Source organism: Mus musculus, chromosome 3 (assembly GCF_000001635.26).
Source record: "Mus musculus strain C57BL/6J chromosome 3, GRCm38.p6 C57BL/6J".
In the NCBI taxonomy this organism is placed as follows: Eukaryota; Metazoa; Chordata; class Mammalia; order Rodentia; family Muridae; genus Mus; species Mus musculus.
This window is the reverse complement of record NC_000069.6, coordinates 75,430,986-75,454,495: the sequence shown is the minus strand read 5'-3', so window position 1 is coordinate 75,454,495 and position 23,510 is coordinate 75,430,986. Positions and strand designations below refer to the sequence as shown.

The following is a 23,510-nucleotide window of genomic DNA, read 5'->3' as shown; positions in this document are numbered from 1 at the left end:
TTGGCAGTATTCTTTCTGTTTTATTTTAGAGACTATAGTTTGAGGACTATTGGCCTTAGCTCTTCTTTGAAAGTCTGGAAGAATGCAACACTAAAGCCATCTGTCCCACAGTTTTGTTTTAGATGGGAGGCTTTTATTGACTGCTTTTGTTTCCTTAGGGCTTATGGAATTATTCAGATAGTTTTCCTTATATCTTAATTTAGCTTTTGTATTTGGAATCTGTTTAGAATATCATCCATTTTAGTAGATTTTCCAATTTTGTGGAGTGTAGGCTTTTGAAGTAAGACCTAATGTTCTTTTAAAATTTCCTCAGTGTCTTTTATGTTCCCCTTTTCATTTCTGATTTTGTTAATGTGGGTACTGTCTCTCTGACTTTCAGTTAGTTTGACTAAATGTTTATATATCTTGTTGATTTTCTCAAATAATCAGCTCTTGTGTTATTCTTTATGCTTATTCTTTATTTTGTTCTTTTTGTTTCTAATTGATTGATTTCAATCTCGAGTTTGATTATATCATGTTTTCTACTCCTCCTGGGTATGTTTGCTTCTTTTTTCTAGAGGCTTCATATATGCTTTTAATTCCTTAGTATGAGAACTCTCCAAATTCTTTATGAGGTCATTTAATGCTGTGAACTTGCCTGGGTCTTTTTACTGGGGGAATTGAGTCCATTGATGGTGAGAGATACTATTGACAAATGATTGTTACTTCTTGTTATTTTTATGTTTGTGATGGTTGAGACACACACACAAACAGAGAGAGATATAGGAGAGAGGAGAGAGAGAAAGAGAGAGAGAGAGAGAGAGAGAGAGAGAGAGAGAGAGAGAGAGAGAGAGAGAGAGAGAGATTCTTCTATTGGTTTTAATGATGTGAAATTATTTTTTATGTTTTCTTGAGGATAGTTAGACTCATTGGAAAGGAGTTTTCCTTCTAGTATCCTCTATTGGGCAGGTCATTGAGACATAAGCTAAACAGAGAAATAATGTAACTAACACAGATTATGATTCAAATGGACCTAACATATGAGTGAGGGGGGTCATGTGACAAATGACACAGACACATGACAACAAAACACATCTTTATTACACCGTACCTCATATACTAGGTGTTTCCTAAGTCTTACACAGTACCTCATATAGTAGATGTTTCCTCAATCTTACACAGTATCTCATATACTAGGTGTTTCCTCAATCTTACACAGTACTTCATATACTAGGTGTTTCCTCAATCTTACACAGTACTTCATATACTAGGTGTTTCCTCAATCTCTTGGCTCCTTTTGAGGAAAGCTGATTCCTTCTTCCCAAACCCCAATATTTATATTAAGCGCTATTATTATTTGAAGTATGTACAGACTATATATTTGCCTTCCACTCCAATTTTTTTGTACGGTCCTAGTCAGTAGGAATCATTACTCTCAGCACTGTAGTGGTCCTTCCAGGGAAGTTAAAAAAAAATAGAAAAAAAATGTGGGTCTCCTAGATTCACAAACAACATCACAGGATGTTGACATTCCCTGAGGCTGACATTCTGCCCCCTTTTAGCTCAGACACTGTAACACAAGGAAGTGCTGTTTTCCCCATCTCTACATTCTATATCATCTATATTCTCTCTCTCTCTCTCTCTCTCTCTCTCTCTCTCTCTCTCTCTCTCTCTCTCTCTCTCTCTCTCCCTCTCTCCGTCTCTCCCTCTCCCTATTTTCTTTTCTCCTTTTCACCCCATTTCTCAGTTTCTCTCCTGTATACTTTACCTCCTTCCTTTCTTTCAACTTTCTTTCCCTACCTTTCCTCCTCATGATTTTCTGTTTAAATCAGTTGTGAAATGTCACTAATGTTCTCATTTTCAAAAATATTAGAAAATCTCAAAACATGCATAATGGCTTTATTCAGTCATGACTTAAAATGCTATTTGTTGTTAGGAAGAGGTGACAATAATGTTAAATAAGGAGTTTTTCAATAGAAATACACTTCAAATACAATGATGTACTGGCCCCTTTTGAGAATGGGTTGCCTAGAGATTTGTAGAAATCTTTCAGTGTTTTTTCTGGGAGTTATGCTTTAGTTTTTACTAACTTTCCATTTGCAGACACTATAGTTTCATGTTATAGTGTCTCTTATAATATGGTATTTACAGAAGTAGATTTCTTACCCTTGAATTAAAATTGCATCATATTGTAGTTTTACTGGCTCTATAAAGCTTTTTCAAGGGTTTATATCCTTCTACAAACCACTATGTTAGCTTTCTGTTGCTGCTATAAAGAATTACTACTAACTTAGCTGCTTAAATATGAAATTTTATTGATTTGCAGTTTAGAGGTCAGAAGTCCAAAATGGGATTTCATTAGCTAATAAAATTGTTATAAGGAATGCTTTCTTTCTGAATCCTTACCTTGTCTTTTCCAGCTCCCTAACCAATGTCCTTACAGTCTCTTCAATCCCCTCCTTATCAACACATATTCTTTAACTCTTCTTCATTAATATGTGTAAATGAACATGTAGCATCTAGACCTATAAATTATCTTTCCTGTCCAAATTCATGTAAGTATAGAACCTCCCAAAAGTAAAAGGTGCTTTTCTTCCCACACTCAAGAATTACTAACCAAATCAACCTGGAGACAGCACAATGCTCTTCTCTCTGTAATGAGTTTTCTGTTGTTTTACTTCTCTATTCTCATTTCTAGTCCCAAGATCCGAGTCAAACCATTTGTATGCCCAGAGAAGAATTTGTACAGAAGATGGCAGAAACTGTGGGTTGGGGCACAAAGGAAGAGTATGGAGAACTCTTTGACAAAGTGGATGTGGCCCGGGATGGCTTCATTGACTGGGACAAGCTGACTTCATTTATACTGTTATTGCTTTATGAGAGAGATGAACGAGCAAAGGCAACAGTCGTTCCCCAATGGAAGGACCTTGAATTCCTCCCAGGAAAACACAAGGACACCATTCAGAAAGTAGTTTTCTTAAAAAGTTCAAGTCGTTACTTAACTGTTAGCAAGGAAGGATTACTAGGAATCTGGGGAGAAAACTTAAAGTTGCAAGAATCACTTCCTATCACTTCAGATGCCATCAAACTCAAACACCTGTGGGTGACAAGTTTGGTTTCCCTGGAAAATGTTAACAAGGTACAAACTGTTTATAAATACACTTAATAGTTATGAAATGATTAGAAAATAATGGAACAGGACTCCTGGCAACACCATCTTACCTGTAGGGAATATAAGAAGTACTTCTTAGGGATGTAGGATGGTGGTGGATGGAGGATCAAAATAGAAAAGAAAAGGTACTCAAAAGCCTTTGATAATTAATATGTTTTGTTTTGTTTTGATTTTTTTGACTAGAGTTCAATGTTAGAAGTTGTGCTACTATGCATACTTTTAGAACACTGCTAAGGGCTCTCAGAGAACTGTCTCTCATTTGGAAATTTTATGTGTATACTTGCTTTGTGTATCAATTTAACTAAATCCATCACTAATATCCATTGATTTTTCTACTTGACTACACTAGATAGCAGTGGCTTTTACAAGCAGAGAGATTTGTTTTTATGATCTACTGTCCAAAGAAGAATTTCCTTGTCAATACAAACTCCAAGGTCTGCAAGGAGCTCCCATCTGCATGGATTATTGGTATGATCCTATTGATCCCAAAGACTCAATCCTTTCTTTTGGAGATATAACTGGAAAGGTAAGTGAGAGGAAGATGTGACTGAACAATAAGGATTTCATCTTAAAACTGTAAATCAAAGTAGAAATTGGTTATATTACAATTCCACCTTTGACTTATAAAATATATACCTTTGTTATGATCTTCTTGTCTGTGTGTGTAATTATATTTTTTAATTTCAAAACTTACAAACGCTACATTATAAAATGTTTAATACAATAGATCCCAATATAAATATTTACCATTAATGTATGAACTTATTTCCTATTGTCAAAGTAGTATTCCTTTCAAAGTACTTGTTTTGATTTGTGGGATTTCCATTGTTAGAGAGCTAAGAGAGTATTCCTCTTTCATATCACATAACAAAGGAATAGAGGCATGAATGATGGTAAAATTGAACTTGTGACATTGGATACAGTCACTTTTCCTCCTATCAAGTTGATCTTAAATAAGAGAAGTCATTACTTACTCAATGACAGTGGAGTGTGCCAGACACTGAAGAGGCTTGAACAATCAATTCTCTTTCATGACCGTGAAAGCTTCCATTCTTCCTGTTTTCAGTGACAAGTCCTTATTAAAGTGAAAAGCAATAGTTGGAAACCACTCTGTGCACTGTATGGTGGTTCTTCTACTGTCATCGATTTATATACTTTAAGTAATACCGTAGAGAATGTTCCTAACTCACGATCCATTCCTTGTTAATGTTAGGGTCCACAGAACTGTTGAATAGCCCTTAAGCTGCCCGTGTTTGTTTCTCTTTTGATGACCCAAGGTTCAAGCAGTTGCTTTCACAGCAGCCATGATTTCCCTTTTTGAGCGTCCTGCTAATGCATGTGATAATGAAGAAGCCACCATGACCATTGACTGGGCAGAGCTGGTCTCTGGATGTCACAAATGTTGTCATGTATTGCAGCACACACTTCATCATGGAGACTGGGTCCGGCAAGGTACTGGGTTTGAATAGTAGCAGGAAGAAACAGTAATTTTCACTTTCTACCTTTATTTCTTTAATGAAAGTGTTACACACTGAATGTTTAAATTTAGAAACCAATAATTGGTTCTCTGGAGGTTTTGGCATAGACTCACTTTATCCTGAGTGCTGGCTGGAATGACTTCATTTTCTTCTAAGATGTATGCTTCATTCAATTAATTCAGGTGAACTATGCACTCAGAAGTCTCAGAAGACAGAAGAAAATTGTTATAGAATCTATTCAGCCTCAAGTCCACTCTGCTCCTAACCAATGTCAGTCATTCACTCAGTGCTTAGTGAAAGAATTAAAGGAATTCCTTAGGAGTGACTTTATTTTTTTGTGTTCTTATGAAAAACATTAGTGCTTCCTTCAGAATGTAATTTTCTTTCTACTTTGTCTTTTTTTAAGCTTTGAATTAATTTTACTGATACTTTGTTTTGTATATTTTAGCTATTTACCTTATTATGTATACATATTTAAAATTTTTAACACATATTTTATCAGAAAGATTCATTCAAACTCACCATTTTTCCCCTTGCTTCCTTCTTTAGAGGAAGTTTTATTATACAGCTCAGCCTGACATAGGACATGTGCGTCTTCTTCCTCTGCCTCCAAATTATAAATAAAGCTCTCTCTGTTTCTTTATTTCTGTTTGTCTTTGTCTTCCTCCTCCTTCTCTCCTTTTCCTCTCTCTCCTTCCCTCACTCCATACTTTCCTCCCTCCTTTCTCCCTCTTGTTATATTGTATGAGTTCTTCCTGTTTAGAATGCATGACTAGTAGCTCTTTGAGAAAGGATTATTTTATAGATCAGTGTCTATAAAATGCTAAAATTTTCTTAAAACTTAATTATTAATGAGTTAATGATTTTCATAATATATTTTAATTCTAAAAACAATGATCTTGATGATTCAAGAGCTAAGTGTCCAGTATCTGTACTGTACAGATATTAAGGGTTATGGTAATTTTCTTATTTAAAAATTGCTACATTAGTGAAAATCTACTTTTGTTTTCTTTTTACTGTGCTGCTGGGTTGGTTCATTCTTTTTTTTTTTCTTTTTCTTTTTTAAAATTTTTTATTAGTTATTTACCTCATTTACATTTCCAATGCTATCCCAAAAGTCCCCCATACCCACCCCCCAACTCCCCTACCCACCCACTCCCCCTTTTTGGCCCTGGTGTTCCCCTGTACTGGGGCATATAAAGTTTGCAGGTCCAATGGGCCTCTCTTTCCAGTGATGGCCGACTAGGACATCTTTTGATACATATGCAGCTAGAGACAAGAGCTCCGGGGTACTGGTTAGTTCATATTGTTGTTCCACCTATAGGGTTACAGTTCCCTTTAGTTCCTTGGGTGCTTTCTCTAGCTCCTCAATTGGGGGCCCTGTGATTCATTCAATAGCTGACTGTGAGCATCCACTTCTGTGTTTGCTAGGCCCCAGCATAGTCTCACAATGACAGCTATATCTGGGTCCTTTCAGCAAAATCTTGCTAGTGTATGCAATGGTGTCAGCGTTTGGAACCTGATTATGGGATGGATCCCTGGATATGGCAATCACTAGATGATCCATCCTTTCATCACAGCTCCAAATTTTGTCTCTGTAACTCCTTCCATGGATGTTTTGTTCCCAATTCTAAGTAGGGGCAAAGTGTCCACACTTTGGTCTTCATTCTTCTTGAGTTTCATGTATTTAGCAAATTGTATCTTATATCTTGGGTATCCTAAGTTTCTGGGCTAATATCCACTTTTCAGTGAGTACATATTGTGTGAGTTTTTCATCTTAGCCATTCTGACTGGTGTGAGGTGGAATCTCAGGGTTGTTTTGATTTGCATTTCCCTGATGATTAAGGATTTTGAACGTTTTTTCAGGTGCTTCTCTGCCATTCGGTATTCTTCAGGTGAGAATTCTTTGTTCAGTTCTGAGCCCCATTTTTTAATGGGGTTATTTGATTTTCTGGAGTCCACCTTCTTGAATTCTTTATATATATTGGATATTAGTCCCCTATCCGATTTGGGATAGGTAAAGATCCTTTCCCAATCTGTTGGTGGTCTTTTAATCTTATTGATGGTGTCTTTGCCTTGCAGAAGCTTTGCAATTTTATGAGGTCCCATTTATCAATTCTCGATCTTACAGCACATGCCATTGCTGTTCTATTCAGGAATTTTTCCCCTGTGCCCATATCTTCAAGGCTTTTCCCTACTTTCTCCTCTATAAGTTTCAGTGTCTCTGGTTTTATGTGGAGTTCCTTAATTCACTTAGGTTTGACCTTAGTACAAGGAGATAGGAATGGATCAATTCGCATTCTCCTACATGATAACCACCAGTTGTGCCAGCACCATTTGTTGAAAATGCTGTCTTTTTTTCCACTGGATGGTTTTAGCTCCCTTGTCAAAGATCAAATGACCATAGGTGTGTGGGTTCATCTCTGGGTCTACAATTCTGTTCCATTGGTCTACTTATCTGTCTCTATACCAGTACCATGCAGTTTTTACCACAATTGCTCTGTAGTAAAGCTTTAGGTCAGGCATGGTGATTCCACCAGAGGTTCTTTTATCCTTGAGAAGATTTTTTGCTATCCTAGGTTTTTTGTTATTCCAGATGAATTTGCAAATTGCTCCTTCTAATTCGTTGAAGAATTGAGTTGGAATTTTGATGGGGATTGCATTGAATCTGTAGATTGCTTTTGGCAAGATAGCCATTTTTACTATATTGATCCTGCAAATCCATGAGCATGGGAGATCTTTCCATCTTCTGAGATCTTCTTTAATTTCTTTCTTCAGAGACATGAAGTTCTTATCATACAGATCTTTCACTTCCTTAGTTAGAGTGAAGCCAAGGTATTTTATATTATTTGTGACTATTGTGAAGGGTTTTGTTTCCCTAATTTCTTTCTCATCCTGTTTATCCTTGGTGTACAGAAATGCCATCGACTTGTTTGAGTTAATTTTATATCCAGCTACTTCACTGAAGCTGTTTATCAGGCTTAGGAGTTCTCTAGTGGAATTTTTAGGGTCACTTATATATACTATCATATCATCTGCAAAAAGTGATATTGTGACTTCTTCCTTTCCAATTTGTATCCCCTTGATCTCCTTTTGTTGTCTAATTGCTCTGGCTAGGATTCAAGTACAATGTGGAATAGGTAGGGAGAGAGTGGACACCTTTGTCTAGTCCCTGATTTTAGTGGGATTGCTTCCAGCTTCTCACCATTTACTTTGATGTTGGCTACTGGTTTGCTGTAGATTGCTTTTATCATGTTTAGGTATGGGCCTTGAATTCCTGATGTTTCCAAGACTTTTATCATAAAAGGGTGTTGGATTTTGTCAAATGCTTTCTCAGCATCTAATGGATCCTCAGCTGATCCTGTGGCTAGGGCCTCCCGGGCCGGGCGGACACCTGTGCTCTGGCCGGGAACGTGGATGGATGTCTGGAGCCTGAAATCGGCTCTGCCTCAGAAGCTCTGTGGCTCTTGCCTGTCCCAGAAGCTGTTAGCTTCTGTGGTCCACACTCTCACCTGTGCAGGCTGCTTTCTGCAGAGTTCGGGAACCAAGGTGGCTCCTGCCAATCATGAGTCAAAATCCTAGCCTCCTGGGCTGGGCAGACCCCTGTCCTCTGGCTGGGAAGGTGGCCGGATGTCTCAAAAATCTACTTTAATGAATAGAAAACACTACTACTTTGGGAGCTCCCAAAGGTCCAGGTTAGTTGACTCTGTTGGCCTTACGGTGGAGTTCTGGGTTCCCCAATCCTTCCCCCAACTCTTCCACAAGATGTCCTGAGCTCTCTCTAATGTTTAGCTGTGGGTCTTTGCATCTGTTTCAGTCAGCTACTGGGTGGACCCTCTCGGAGGACTGTTATGCTAGGTGCCTGTCTGCAAGTATAACAGAGTATCATTAATAGTGTTGTGGATTAGTTCTTGCCCAAGGGTTGGTCTCAAGTTGGGAAGATCAGTGGTTGGCTATTCCTTCAGTCTCTGCTCCATTCTTTTCCTTTCATTTATTGTAGGCAGAATCTAGTCCCCACTGCACAATTAGAGCTGATGTTCAGCTTAGTCTTCATGTAGGTACCCCAACAACAGAAGCAGAGACTGGTCCTTACTCTGTTGCTTGCCTGTGAATCCTGCTTGCCTAACTGAGTCTGGCCTAAGTGGGAGATGATATTCCCAGTCCTTCAGTGAGTTGATGTGCCATGGTGAGTTGGTTCCCAGGGGGTCTTTCTTTTTCTCAGAGGAGAAGGAGATTGAGGAATGAGAGCAAGGGGCTGTGTGAGGGGGGGATCTTGGAAGAGAAGGGAGGTGCAATTGGGATATAAAGTGAATAAATAAATTAATTGCAAACCAAAAGAAAATTAGAAAAACAGTAAAAAAAGAAAAATAAGTTAGAATGCAATTTTATTTTTTTAAAAATTATTTATGATTATAAGTAAATAGAATGCAATTAAAAACAATAAGAGAAATTAGTAATCTCATTGATTTGAGTAAAATATACAGAAAATTAACATTAGTGGTCAGCTCTTAGCATAGTTTAAAAATGGATTGTCAAAGGTATGACTTTGGCTTTTCAGGCAGCTTTATGAGTTTTTGATCTCACGCTGATCTTCTAATATGTGGCCCCAAATCAAGACCCATACAAGTGACAGTAAATTATGAGTTACTTTTTTTTTTTTTAGTATAAATCATATATTCAGTACATTTTATCCACCCTCTGATTTTGGCAGGATATTAGTTGGGGAAAAACAATACTGGAATTCATCTCTTATTGTGACATTCACAAAATGTTTCAAATTTTTATAATACCCAAATAAGGATCAATGTGCTAGAAATGTACTGAAAGAAGTTATAGAGACTGCTTTTGAGTTAAGTGCTATATGTCCACACATAAATGAACAAATAAATTATAATCACAAAGCAGTGCATTCTGAAATCTACAGCAGTATTTTTGAAATTTAGTTGATTATTTGAGTTCCAATACTTTATGGTAATATGGATAACTAAGGAGAAGTAGCCTGAAGTATGAGACTTTTGAAAGGATTAAGATTATATCAACAAAGAATTTCTGCAGATGAGTCATGCTCAAACATCTTCCTACCTAAGATGTACTCCAAATTCTTCCTTAGTTTCATTTAGACCTCTTAAAATCAATGTATAGCACAAAATCCCTATCCAAGAGTTATTTGTCTTCTTGTCTGCCATATGATATTGTTCCATAGGTCAGGGTAAATTTACTGCTCATCAGATTTTCCTCATGTCATTCTCAGCTGTTGTCTGGAAATAAGTCAGAGGAGATTTTACCTATGACCTCAGAAATCCTATGTGAGGTTATACCTCTCCAAATCACTGTAAACTTGGAATGAGCAACAGAAATATTATATGCATATGTGTGTTCATGCACTTATATATGTTAATGATAGATGAATGATCGTTCATCTATCATTTAGATAGATATTTATATTTATCATATATATCACTCATATATCATATTGATATCTATTATTAGGGTTCTCTAGAAAAACAGAATAAGTAGAATGTGTGTACATGTATAATGTTTGGAGATGGGCATAATATGAATATATATATATATGACTCACAGATACGCTCAGAGGCTTATATTCTAGGTTTTGTTTGTAAGCATCAAATATCAATTATATCATATCTACCTATCTGTCTACCCACTATCTATCATCCATCCATCCATCTACCCTTTCTATCTATCTATCTATCTATCTATCTATCTATCTATCTATCTATCTATCTATCTATCTATCAATCTATCATCTACCTAATTACCTATCTTCTATCTCTGTGTTTATATGTATGTATATTCATATCCACCTACAGCTAATCAGAACTAAGGCAAGAGAATCATGACTGCCTGAGCTGCAGCGTGAACTCAAAGCTAGACTGAAAGCTTTCTGAGATTTTATCTCAACATCGAACTGAAAAGAGGGAATGGATACATTGCTCACTGGTAAGGTAGTTACCTAACTTACATGAGGCCTTAGTTCATGTAGGTATATGCATACACACACACACATACACACACACACACAATATCTCACAATATAGACATACAATTTATCTCACATACATAGACACATAATTTATTTCATATGTGTGAGTGTGTGCACATACACATGTATTCACATATGAGTAATGTAAAATTCTTCCCCTATTTAGTTTCTAGACTTAAAATTCACCTGAACGTGGAACTACTTAACTCTTAACCAATGAAAAGGAATCTTCTGAGATGTAGCAACCGATACCAGATTAACAATGACTTTTGGTTGTTTGAAGCTCAATTGTCTTAGTATGAAGAAAATGGAGGAAGAGGAAAATGAAATGAAAGGGGGGAGAAGTAGAAAATAAAGCAAACTGTGGCTCAGTGAGGTCTGCAGAGATTTCGGACCATGATCTCTCTGATACCCAAGACCTGCTCTTCCAGAGGTTGCCAAGGAATGGCTGCTTGAATTTGATATCTGTCACACTTCAGCAGTATTGGTGGATATGCTTACAGTTTCTCAAGCAGACATTAGGCCCTTTTCTTCTGAGTGTAAGAGAATGAACAAGTGAGGGAAATACCACAAATATGACAATATGCTTTTAAAAACCCTAAAGGTAAAATATCTGTTATATTAAATGTCAGTGGGAAACTCAGTTTCAGTTATAACAGTGTTAATATATGCTTTCACTAGGACTTAAGTTTCAGACGTATTAAGACTTTGAAGGAGAAAATGTTTTCGTCTTTCCCGATTGGGTCTGTGTCATAGTTTAACAGAAAAAAATTATACCCTTAAATGACTGCAGAGTGAATATAGATATTTGGGGCAGTAGTAGAGAGACTGTCTTGAATCTCAGAGCCTTTCCTTTTAAGGAGTGGTATTCTATGGGGCATGTTTTTGAACTTATTGCCTGGGATTGTCACACTTAAAGAAACATGAGCCAGGTGTAGTAATGTATGTCTTTAATTCTAGAATTCAGTTTTTGAGGGGATATTGTAAGTCTGTGGTAATCCTGGGCTATACAGAAAGTTCAAGTTCATTCTGTGCCACAGAGCAAGATCTTGTCTGCAAACAAACAAAAACAAACAAACAAACAAACGAACAAAGTGGTTGGGTTGTCACTCTGTGGTTGTTCTTACCTAGAAGATGCAGTTTGGAAGAAATATTGCTAAAATGAAAATGATGGGCTTTTATTATATGAAAATGGATTCTTCAACTTCCTTTGGTCACACACAGAAGGAGATAAAAACCAGCAAATAAAGATTTAAAAAAACACTAATTGTTGCGGTAATTAATAGAGCTGGCACTGAGAACTTAAAACACTGACACCAGGTTGTGTTTCCTCAAAGAGTCTTTATCATTGATGGGGATGAAGCTGGCAAGAGAAGCTGGGTCTAGGGACTTGTGTATGTGCTGTTTTGCTTCCCAGAATGCAATTATCCTCCCAGTTAAAGGAGAAGCTGACCCTGCAGTATTTCTTGCTGAGAATCATGCTGTATTTAAGGCAGTTGAAATTAGCTCTGAGATGGTGACCTGGGTTTAAAAAAGGATTCTCTTCCTTCAGGCTGCTTGTACTATACATACACGCCTGCCTGACATTCTGCAAGTCAGAGAAATTAATTTTGTTCTTTTTTTTTTTAAATATGTTTAGCCGCGTGGGCTTTGTTTTAAAAACACATTTTGACTTTTAAGGGCCAAGTAGACATATGTTTTTTATATTTACTGTTTGATTTGACTGTTGCTTGGATGGAAAAGTTGATGGAATAAGACTCCAAGGTATGGCGAGGATCTGAGTGCCTCTTTATAAAGAAAACCTTTAAAACTGTCATAATAAAGTGGGGTGCTTCCTCCTATGACTCAGACTGAAAGCCTAAACCCTGTAAGAATTATCCCTAGTTATAAATGACCCAGGCTTCCCTACCAGTCCTGGATCTGTTCCAAGTGTAGCGTGGTGGGCTCCTGGTTATGTTAAATACAGGCCACAATACCACTTCACTTTTGAGTATTGCTTTTCATTTTCAAGTCACTTCACCCATTAACTAATTGCTCCTTGGCAGTTTCATTTTGACAGTACAAATGAGGACAAGGATCAATTAATTGCAAGTCCCTTGAATGCCTTTCTATTTTGTCTTTAATTTTTATTTATGTTTTTACTTGAAATAAAATTATATCACTTTGCCCTTCTTTTCCTTTCTCTAGCTTCTTCTAGAACTCTCTCATTACTCCTCACCCAAACTACACACACCACACAAACACACACACACACACACACACACACACACACACACACACACACACACACACATACACACACACACACACACACACACACACACATACTTAGAGGGAGACACACACACTTGAGAGAGAAAGAGGGCGAGGGAGAGGGAGAGGGCGAGGACAAGGGAGAGGGAGAGGGAGAGGGACAGGGACAGGGACAGGGACAGGGACAGGGACAGGGACAGGGACAGGGACAGGGAGAGACAGGGAGAGACAGGGAGAGACAGAAGGAGAGACAGGGAGAGACAGAAGGAGAGACAGAGACCGAGAGTGACAGAGACAGAGACAGTCACAGGCAGACACAGAGCCTAAATATCAAAGAAAAAAATCCTTAATGTCCTTTTAAATCCATATGTAGCAAGAAAGTAGAAGTGTCAAAAGTCAACATCTTACTGAACCAATATATTCAAGTTTGCCTTTATTCTTAAAATGTAACAAAATTAAGTTATTTTTCTCTTCTAATTCTCAAACTCACTGAGAGTGTGAAAGCCAAATAATAATCTCTCCAGCCCATATTGCTCCACAGCTTAATGTTCTAGAGAGATTTGAAAATTTAATTTATATATATTTTTATACTTATTCACTTAACATCCAATGCATTGCCCCTCTCCTGGTCACTCTTTCACACAATCGTTCCCCCCTCCCTCTCTCTCCTTCTCCTGTGAGTGGGTGGGTTTCCCCTGGGTAGTATCCCCCTATCCTGGCATTACACATCCTTGTGAGGCTAGGTGCTTCCTCTCCTACTGGGGCCAGACAAGGCAGCCCAGCTAGAAGAACATACCCCACATACAGGCAGCAGATTTTGGGATAGCCCTGCTCCAGTTGTTCAGGGCTCACATGAAGACTAAGCTGCACATCTGATACTTATGTGTTGGGAAGCCTAGATCGAGCTTCTGGATGTTCTTTGGTGGTTCAGTCTCTGGGAGTTCCAAGGGTCCAGGTTAGTTGACTCTCTTGGTCTTCCTGTGGAGTTCCTATCATGATAGGGGCTGAAATCCTTCCTCCTGTTCTTACATAAGAGTCTCCAAGCTCCATCCACTGTTTGGCTGTGGGTGTCTGCATCTGTCTGAGTCATTTGGTGGGTCAAGCCTTGTATGTGTGCGAGCATGTGTGTGTGTGTGTTATGTACATGTTTGTATGCATATGTATATACATGTATATGTATTATATATATGTATAATTTATTATGTATGTGATTTTCTTACTACAATTAAAGAAGTGAGGGAATAATTTTTTCCAGACAATTTAGTTTTAAAGAAGTGCTTCCTTCTTGTTTCATCTTTTACTCATGTATCCCCAGAAGATCTACCATTCCACAGATGAAAACCAAGTTGTACCTTGATTTATATATATAAAGCATGAATTGTTGAAGCTCCAGTATGTAAGCTTACAGACCCATAAATGTCAGCTGGTAAGCTACAGACTCAAAGTTTAGGACAATAATTTGAACACTAGAGCAGGATAAGTACTGTGTCTTTCAATCCCCCAAACAAAGACGGTAATTGGGTAAAATTGGGAAATTTTCTTTTTCCTTTTTTTAAAATCAATTTATTTTTTACACTCCATATTTTATCCCCTACCCCATCCACCTTCAGACTGTTCTACATCCCATACCTCATCCCCACCCCCTGTCTCCACCTGGATGTCTCCACCCCCCACCCCACCTCTAAACTCCCTGGGGCCTCCAGTCTCTTAAGGGTTAGATGCTTTATCTCTGAATGAATATACAAACACCCAGAAGTGCTTTACTATATGTCTGTTGGAAGGCTTCCTGTCAGCTGGTGTACGCTGTCTGTTTGTTGGTCCAGTGTTTGAGAGATCTCGAGGGTCCAGATTAATTGAGACTGCTAGACCTGTAGGAAATTTTCTTGATAGGAATATTCTGTTTTGATTCTATTATAATCACATCATGGAATTTCTGTGGAGTTGATGATATGGTTATGATAAAATTTTTTTATACCTTAGATCTTACAATACTGTTCTTGAGTAACAAACCATAGTAATCTTTAATATTTTCTGTAAACAAAAGAAAACAAATAGATTCAGCGAGTCCCTGAACAGTAGTTTATATCCAAAATATTTATACTTTGATGTATTTATAAAATTACCATCATGCAGCAGGGGAATGCCCCTGAAATGAACTTTCCTTAAAGGCATCTCAAAGCATTCACTTTACAGCTTATTCCTTTAGACCTCCTTTCCTCTCCCACCATCCGTGCCTTCTTCACTCTCTGTCAGCATCTCTTTTTCGTTCATAAGAAGGAAGTACAGTGGATAATAGATAGAGATAGAAGGATGGAGATATTCAGGGAAGATATAGAACTGTGGTTCTCATGGAGACTCTGTAGCAACTTGAAAGAGTAGGGGAAGGGAAACGTGAAGTGCAAGTGGGGATTTGTTTTCAGAGTGAGGCCACAGGGTGCAGAAATGTAGCAGGCGGAAGAAGTAATCCCAGAAGTGATCCTGACACTTGTGTGACAGTGCTGCTTACCGGAAAGGAAGAAAACAGTAGAGGAGAAGAGGAGATCACACCATCAGTTCAGTCTTCTCTCTGTCTGTAATTAGTTATATGACCTGGAGCCAAAGGAGTTTTAGAATGCCTTATCTCCTCCTTAGCAAACTTCAAATAACTTGCACAATGAAGATGATGATAGGCTGAGAACTCCAGTCATGCGGTCTACAGTACATGAGAAGGAGCCAGCAAATGATCTTTATCATTATAAAAAATAGCCAAGAAGGCAAGGGCAATTAACAATGGAGGATGAGCTAAGAAGAGACTGGAAACGTGGACCATCTTGTTCAGTAGCATCACTTGTGTTTCCTGACTCTTCATAGTGAGTTAGCCTGTGTACCAGAGAGGCTTCTCTTTCTGAGATCCTCTTTTTTTCCATTTTTATTAGGTATTTAGCTCATTTACATTTCCAATGCTATACCAAAAGTCCCCCATACCCACCCACCCCCACTCCCCTACCCACCCACTCCCCCTTTTTGGCCCTGGCGTTTCCCTGTACTGGGGCATATAAAGTTTGTGTGTCCAATGTCTTTCCAGTGATGGCCGACTAGGCCATCTTTTGATACATATGCAGCTAGAGTCAAGAGCTCCGGGGTACTGGTTAGTTCATAATGTTGTTCCACCTATAGGGTTGCAGATCCCTTTAGCTCCTTGGGTACTTTCTCTAGCTCCTCCATTGGGAGCCCTGTGATCCATCCATTAGCTGACTGTGAGCATCCACTTCTGTGTTTGCTAGGCCCCGGCATAGTCTCACAAGAGACTGCCATATCCAGGGATCCACCCCATAATCAGCATCCAAACGCTGACACCATTGAGATCCTCTTTTTAATCTTGGCTTCCCTTTTGTCTTGAAGAAGAGGCTGTGTTCAACACCAGTTCAGAAGAGATTCAGTTCAACATCTGGTTAAAGTTATCTGCATTAAAGAAGTAAAAGACTAAAAAGCAGAATCTATCTTGTGCTTTGATTAACGTAAATAATAAGTAAAAGAAACTTTGGATTGTCCAAAGATGCCAGGTGCAGTGGTATACACTTGCAATCCCAGCTCTTGGGAGTCTCAGATGCAAGCATGGTGAGCCTGAGTACAGACTGGCTCATATAGGGGACTCCAGGACAACCTGGGTATATATTCAAACCTTTTTCCAGAAAACAGTATGAAGAGCCACACAAGAAAGCAAGTGGAGAGTTCTTTTCTAATCCTCCATTACCTTGCACTCAGGAGTTCCTCAGCTCTATCGTGTATGAATTGTGGTGAGCAGGTTCTTAAAACCCTGGTAGACAAAAACTTGTTTCTGTCCACATGTTTCTGAAGGAGTCCATGGTTTTCATCAGATTCTAAATAAATATTTGGTTTCTGAAACTTAATAAATGTTGATTAGTTCTTTAGCATGTGTAGTAATGTCTATATTCTACAGAATTCGTCCCAGCATCTTGTTACCTTAAGTGTGGTCCTTAGGGAGCGTAAGCAGCATTATGAGGAACCATGTGAGTGATGCTAAGTCAGGCTGGCACAGCGAGAATCCACATTTTCACTCTGATCTTCCAGTGACTCCTCTGCATGTTACAACATGAGCAGTCATAGTTGTCAAGGAGTCTGGTACTGCAGACAGAATTTGTATTCTGGCTCTGCTAGCATCTAGCATTGACTTGCAATCTGTGATAGTCACGTTATGCACCATTATTCTGATCACAAAGTTAATATCAGAACTCCAGACCTGAGTTTGAAATAATCACCTTCTGTCTTTAGCTTCATTATTAGATTTGTGTTGGTGAGTTTTGTTTTGTTATCTGTAAAACAAAATGTAGGTTGAATTTCTGTGGGCTCAAAATTCTTTGGGGGATTTTTTATTAGATATTTTCTTTATATACATTTCAAATTTCAAATGCTATCCCAAAAGTTCCCCATACCCCCCCCCCACTCCCCTACCCACACACTCCCACATCTTGGCCCTGGCATTCCCCTATACTGAGGCATATAAAGTTTGCAAGACCTTTCCCAATTTGTCGGTGGTCTTTTTGTCTTGTTGACAGTGTCTTTTGCCTTGCAGAAGCTTTGCAACTTTATGAGGTCCCATTTATTGATTCTCGATCTTATTGCACAAGCCATTGCTGTTTTATTCAGGAACTTTCCCCCTGTACCCATATCTTCGAGACTTTTCCCTCTATAAGTTTCAGTGTCTCTGGTTTTATGTGGAGTTCCTTAATTTACTTAGATTTGACCTTAGTACAAGGAGATAGGAATGGATCAATTCGCATTCTTCTACATGATAACTGCCAGTTGTGCCAGCACCATTTGTTGAAAATGCTGTCTTTTTTCCACTGGATGGTTTTAGCTCCCTTGTCAAAGATCAAATGACCATAGGTGTGTGGGCTCATCTCTGGGTCTACAATTCTGTTCCATTGGTCTACTTGTCTGTTGCTATACCAGTACTATGCAGTTTTTATCACAATTGCTCTGTAGTACAGCTTTAGGTCAGGCATGGTGATTCCACCAGAGGTTCTTTTATCCTTGAGAAGAGTTTTTGCTATCCTAGGTTTTTTGTTATTCCAGATGAATTTGCAAATTGCTCTTTCTAATTCGTTGAAGAATTGAGTTGGAATTTCGATGGGGATTGCATTGACTCTGTAGATTGCTTTTGGCAAGATAGCCATTTTTACAATGTTGATCCTGCCAATCCATGAGCATGAGAGATCTTTCCATCTTCTGAGATCTTCTTTAATTTCTTTCTTCAGAGACTTGAAGTTCTTATCATACAGATCTTTCACTTCCTTAGTTAGAGTCATGCCAAGGTATTTTATATTATTTGTGACTATTGTGAAGGGTTTTGTTTCCCTAATATCTTTCTCAGCCTGTTTATCCTTTGTGTACAGAAAGGCCATTGACTTGTTTGAGTTAATTTTATATCCAGCTACTTCATTGAAGGTGTTTATCAGGCTTAGGAGTTTTCTGGTAGAATTTTTAGGGTCACTTATATATACTATCATATCATCTGCAAAAAGTGATATTTTGACTTCTTCCTTTCCAATTTGTATCCACTTGATCTCTTTTTGTTGTCTAATTCCTCTGGCTAGGACTTCAAGTACAATGTTGAATAAGTAGGGAGAGAGTGGGCAGCCTTGTCTAGTCCCGGATTTTAGTGGGATTGCTTCCAGCTTCTCACCATTTACTTTGATATTGGCTACTGGTTTGCTGTAGATTGCTTTTATCATAGTTAGGTATGGGCCTTGAATTCCTGATCTTTCCAAGACTTTTATCATCTTTACCTATCCTAAATCAGATAGGGGACTAATATCTAATATATATATATAAAGAACTCAAGAAGGTGGGCTCCAGAAAATCAAATAACCCCATTAAAAATGGGGCTCAGAGCTGAACAAAGAATTCTCACCTGAGGAATACCTAATGGCAGAGAAGCACCTGAAAAAATGTTCAACATCCTTAATCATCAGGGAAATGCAAATCAAAACAACCCTGAGATTCCACCTCACATCAGTCAGAATGGCTAAGATCAAAAGTTCAGTTGACAGCAGATGCTGGCAAGGATGTGGAGAAAGAGGAACACTCCTCCATTGTTGGTGGGATTGCAAGCTTGTACAACCACTCTGGAAATCAGTCTGGTGGTTCCTCAGAAAATTGGACATAGTACTACCGGAGGATCCCGCAATACCTCTCCTGGGCATATATCCAGAAGAGGTCCCAACCAGTAAGAAGGACACATGCTCCACTATGTTCATAGCAGCCTTATTTATAATAGCCAGAAGCTGGAAAGAACCCAGATGATCCTCAACAGAGGAATGGATACAGAAAATGTAGTATAGTACATTTACACAATGGAGTACTACTCAGCTATTAAAAAGAATGAATTTATGAAATTCCTAGGCAAATGGATGGACCTGGAGGGCATCATCCTGAGTGAGGTAACCCAATCACAAAGGAACTCACACAATATGTACTTACTGATAAGTGGATATTAGCCCAGAAACTTAGTATACCCAAGATATAAGATACAATTTGCTAAACGAATGAAACTCAAGAAGAACGAAGACCAAAGTGTGGACACATTGCCCCTTCTTAGAATTGGGAACAAAACACCCATGGAAGGAGTTACAGAGACAAAGTTTGGAGCTGTGACGAAAAGATGGACCACATAGAGACTGCCATATCCAGGGATCCATCCCATAATGAGCTTCCAAAGGTTGACACCATTGCACACACTAACAAGATTTTGCTGAAAGGACCCAGATAGAGCTGTCTCTTGTGAGGCTATGCGGGGGACTAGCAAACTCAGAAGTGGATGATCACAGTCAGCTATTGGATGGGGGCGCCCCCAATGGAGGAGCTAGAGAAATTACCCAAGGAGCTAAAGGGAACTGCAACCCTATAGGTGGAACAACAATATGAACTAACCAGTACCCGGGAGCGCTTGTCTTTAGCTGCATATGTATCAAAAGATGGCCTAGTCGGCCATCACTGGAAAGAGTGATGGACTTTATATGCCCCAGTACAGGGGAATGCCAGGGCCAAAAAGTGGGAGTGGGTGGGTAGGGGAGTGGGGGGGGAAGGTATGGGGGTCTTTTGGGATAGCATTGGAAATATAAATGAGGAAAATACCTAATAAAAATATTTTAAAAAAAGTTTGCAAGACCAATGGGCCTCTCTTTCCAGTGATGGCTGACTAGGCCATCTTCTGATACATATGGAGCTAGAGACACAAGCTCCGGGGGGTACTGGTTAGTTCATATTGTTGTTCCACCTATAGGGTTGCAGATCCCTTTAGCTCCTTGGGTACTTTCTCTATATCTTCCATTGGGGGCCCTGTGATCCATCCAATAGCTGACTGTGAGCATCCACTTCTGTGTTTGCTAGTCCCCGGCATAGCCTCACAAGAGACAGCTATATTAGGGTCCTTTCAGCAAAATCTTGCTACTGTATGCAATTGTGTCAGCGTTTGGAGGCTGATTATGGGATGGATCCAAGGAGTTACAGAGACAAAGTTTGGAGCTGAGACGAAATGATGGACCATCTAGAGACTGCCATACCTTTGGGAGATTCTTAATTTGTAGACTAAAAAAAAAAATTATGTGTTGGTATGCCTGTCTCAGGGTAAGGTATGTGTATGTAGGTGAGGTTGCCCAAGTAGGTGAGAAGAAATTGTCAGACCCCATGAATATGGAGATTTTGTGAGTCACTGGACCTGAATAATGGGAACCAAACTCAGGTTCTTTGCAAGAACAGGGGGCACCATTAACTGATAAACCTTAACCTGGGGTGATAGTTATTTACTTATTATTATTATTATTGGTAATAACACATACCTGTCAACACACACAAGAAGTTTCTCATTTTTATTTTCTGATTCTTTAATGCAAGTCATGTGTTTTGTAGTATCTCCGTCATCAATAGAATGACTGTGAAATGCCTTCCAAACACTGAGTCTTACATGGTTGCCTTTCCTTTAACTCATCCTTGTACAATCCTGCGTAGCAATAGTATGGGATAAGATATTATCTGATTATTTAGTTTACATTCCTCTAAGCTCAGAGCCACATTTCTAAAGTACAGAGGGAATCTAGTTCTTCAGTATCTTCATCACACCACAGGTGTTAACAAACACCCAGTAATTTTGAAGATTGGAAAACATCCTCTGACAACCAATGTCTGTGGTACCAATGAGAACCAATGTAGGTGGTACTCTAAATAGTCTCAATATCATTAAATATAAATTATGAATGCAATATAATTAATAGCTAGGGAGATAGAAATGAAATATATTAAATTAGTCCATTCTCGTGTCAATATCAGCTCTTTAATGAGTAAATTCCAGCTGCTTTTAGAAATAATTAACTCAATAGAATAGGTAAGATAGAAGTGACTATAGCTAGCTATTCTTCAACTTTCTTGCTTGTAGCAATTATTTGGAAATTTGTTTATGCATATTTATATAAGCACATGTTCTGACTAACATAAATAACAGACATTTATTTTTATAGTTCTAAAGGACATAAAGTTCAGAGATTACATTGTTAGTAGACATAGAATCTACTTCTTGAATTATACATACTATCTTCCAGCTGTGTCTTCTCATAATAAAAGGAACAAACAACCTCCCTCAGTTTTCCTATATGAGGGCACCAACCCAATACTGAGGTCATAATTTCCTAATCACCTCCCAAGTGGAGCCCTTCCAATTGTCATTACCTTGCAGAGTAGGTTTCAATGTATCAATTTAAGAAACTACAAATATGTAAACATACCAGTACCTACTAAGGATTATAAAGACTGAATAGTCTTACTTTTGAAAGTATTTATTTTTACATTCATTTCTTCGTGTGAGACTTTGTGAGTGTGTGTGTGTATGGTGTCTGAGTGCACTCTGGTATGAGCATGGGGAACAGTGCACAACACATGATAGCCTGTTCTCTTTTCTATCATGTGGGTCTACTGGTATTGTATTTAGGATATCAAGTGGAGGCAAGCAACTTGACCTGGATTTAGCCATCCTGCCAGTCTTCATGCTCTCTCCAACTTAGCTATACAGTTAAAATACTATCTCAAGGATAATCAGTAATACAATGTCATCAGATCATTTGAAGTGAGCAATAGATTACACACACACACAGACACACATGCAATTGATACATTTGCTACAAGTCCCCAAGGTATATTTGTGCCTACCCATGGATGCTGTAGAGAAGACACGCATATTTAAGAAATCTGAGCTTTGTACAGAAGCACAGGACATACAATTCCTTTGCTCCAGAGAAAGCTACTTTTTTCATCATGCCTGCCATTTCATTCAAAGGGAGACACTATCTCTGCATTCCAAGTCTGTTTGTGATACACATGCCTTTAAAAAGATAATCTTGACTAAATTACCGGAGCTCAGCTTCATTAGATGTATGGAAATGCTTCCAGTCCATTGAAAATTGTCTTCCAAGACTATGTTACCTCATTTGATTCTGCCTAAGAAGCTGCAGGCAGAAAAAATGAAAAAGTGCTTATGCTTAAGCAACTTTCCCTATGCTATACAAGTAACAGAATGCTCTGGTGATGCAAGCACTTCATCTTTGTGTCAAGGCACATATCTTTCAATTTTGGATACAAGTAAATTATTTTTCTGATGAAAAAAAAAAAACAAAAACAAGAGATGGAGTCTATGTGTGTAGAGGGTGTTATGTTCCATGTTGGTCTAAAACCAGTTACTTGAGTTGGGGAGCTTGTGATTATGAGAAGAAGGAAAGCCCATTATGATACAAGGTGGCCAGCCCATTTTTTGCACAGGGAGTAGGATTTTATCCACAACATCTGAATGAGGGTCCGCCATATTGACCTGAATCTTAGCTACATTTGAGAATCATACCAAGTCTGAGTCCTGGCCCATTTACTCTTAAACACTCTAGATTGTTCAAATTTTAAACAAACTATGATTTAACTGTGAGCTAGAGCAAGCAGAACCTTGCTAGTTTTTGTTTGCCTAACTCAGGTCAGGGTGGTACACTATAGAATTTTGACTACTGGTTAATTTTCTGTCTACACAATGCCCCATGATTTTTGTGAAATTTGAATGTTGTTTACTGCTCTATGCCCTCCCCAAACAAACAAATAAACAAACAAAACCCTTAAGGTTTTCTAGTGTGGGAGGAAAGTCAGAACGGAGATATGCTATTTTTTTTGCTATATACTCTTTGGTAATGGGATGGGTGAACGAGCTATTCTGAGTGCTAAGACATGTCAGCACACACTGAGCGTAAACTTTACTATTATTATATTTAAATATTTCTATTGCTAATATCTGATGAGTAAACAATTGAAAATTATATTCTTATTTTTTTCAGTTACTTACAATGCTTCTTTAGATGCATTCATTTCCAGTACAATGAGTGGTATAAATACTGTGGTGTTGGCATGGAGAGAGAAGTCAAAAAAACTCCTTAAAATGACATCTTTCAACATTGCCCAGGGCATTCACGCTTTTGATTACCACTCTCGGCTCAATTTAATTGGTATGTAAAATAAATCATGGTAACTATGAGGGCCTCATAAATTGTCTACGATGCAATTTGTATGCAGAGAAGTACTGCACCTTGTTGCTTTATTG

General features: G+C 38.4%; 1 protein-coding gene across 2 annotated transcripts in view; it reads left to right on the top strand.

Annotated features, from left to right (window-relative positions):
* Nucleotides 1–23,510, top strand: part of Wdr49 (WD repeat domain 49) — a 208,238-nt gene that overhangs the window by 27,670 nt on the left and 157,058 nt on the right. The window contains exons 3-6 of one of the 2 annotated variants that reach the window (XM_030252532.1): nt 2,678–3,118; nt 3,501–3,677; nt 4,429–4,603; nt 23,248–23,415. In XM_030252532.1, coding sequence (XP_030108392.1) covers nt 2,678–3,118; nt 3,501–3,677; nt 4,429–4,603; nt 23,248–23,415 — 961 coding nt within the window. Of the gene's footprint in view, nt 1–2,677; nt 3,119–3,500; nt 3,678–4,428; nt 4,604–23,247; nt 23,416–23,510 lie in introns of those variants that run through there. The other variant, NM_001370850.1, reaches the window with a different exon arrangement.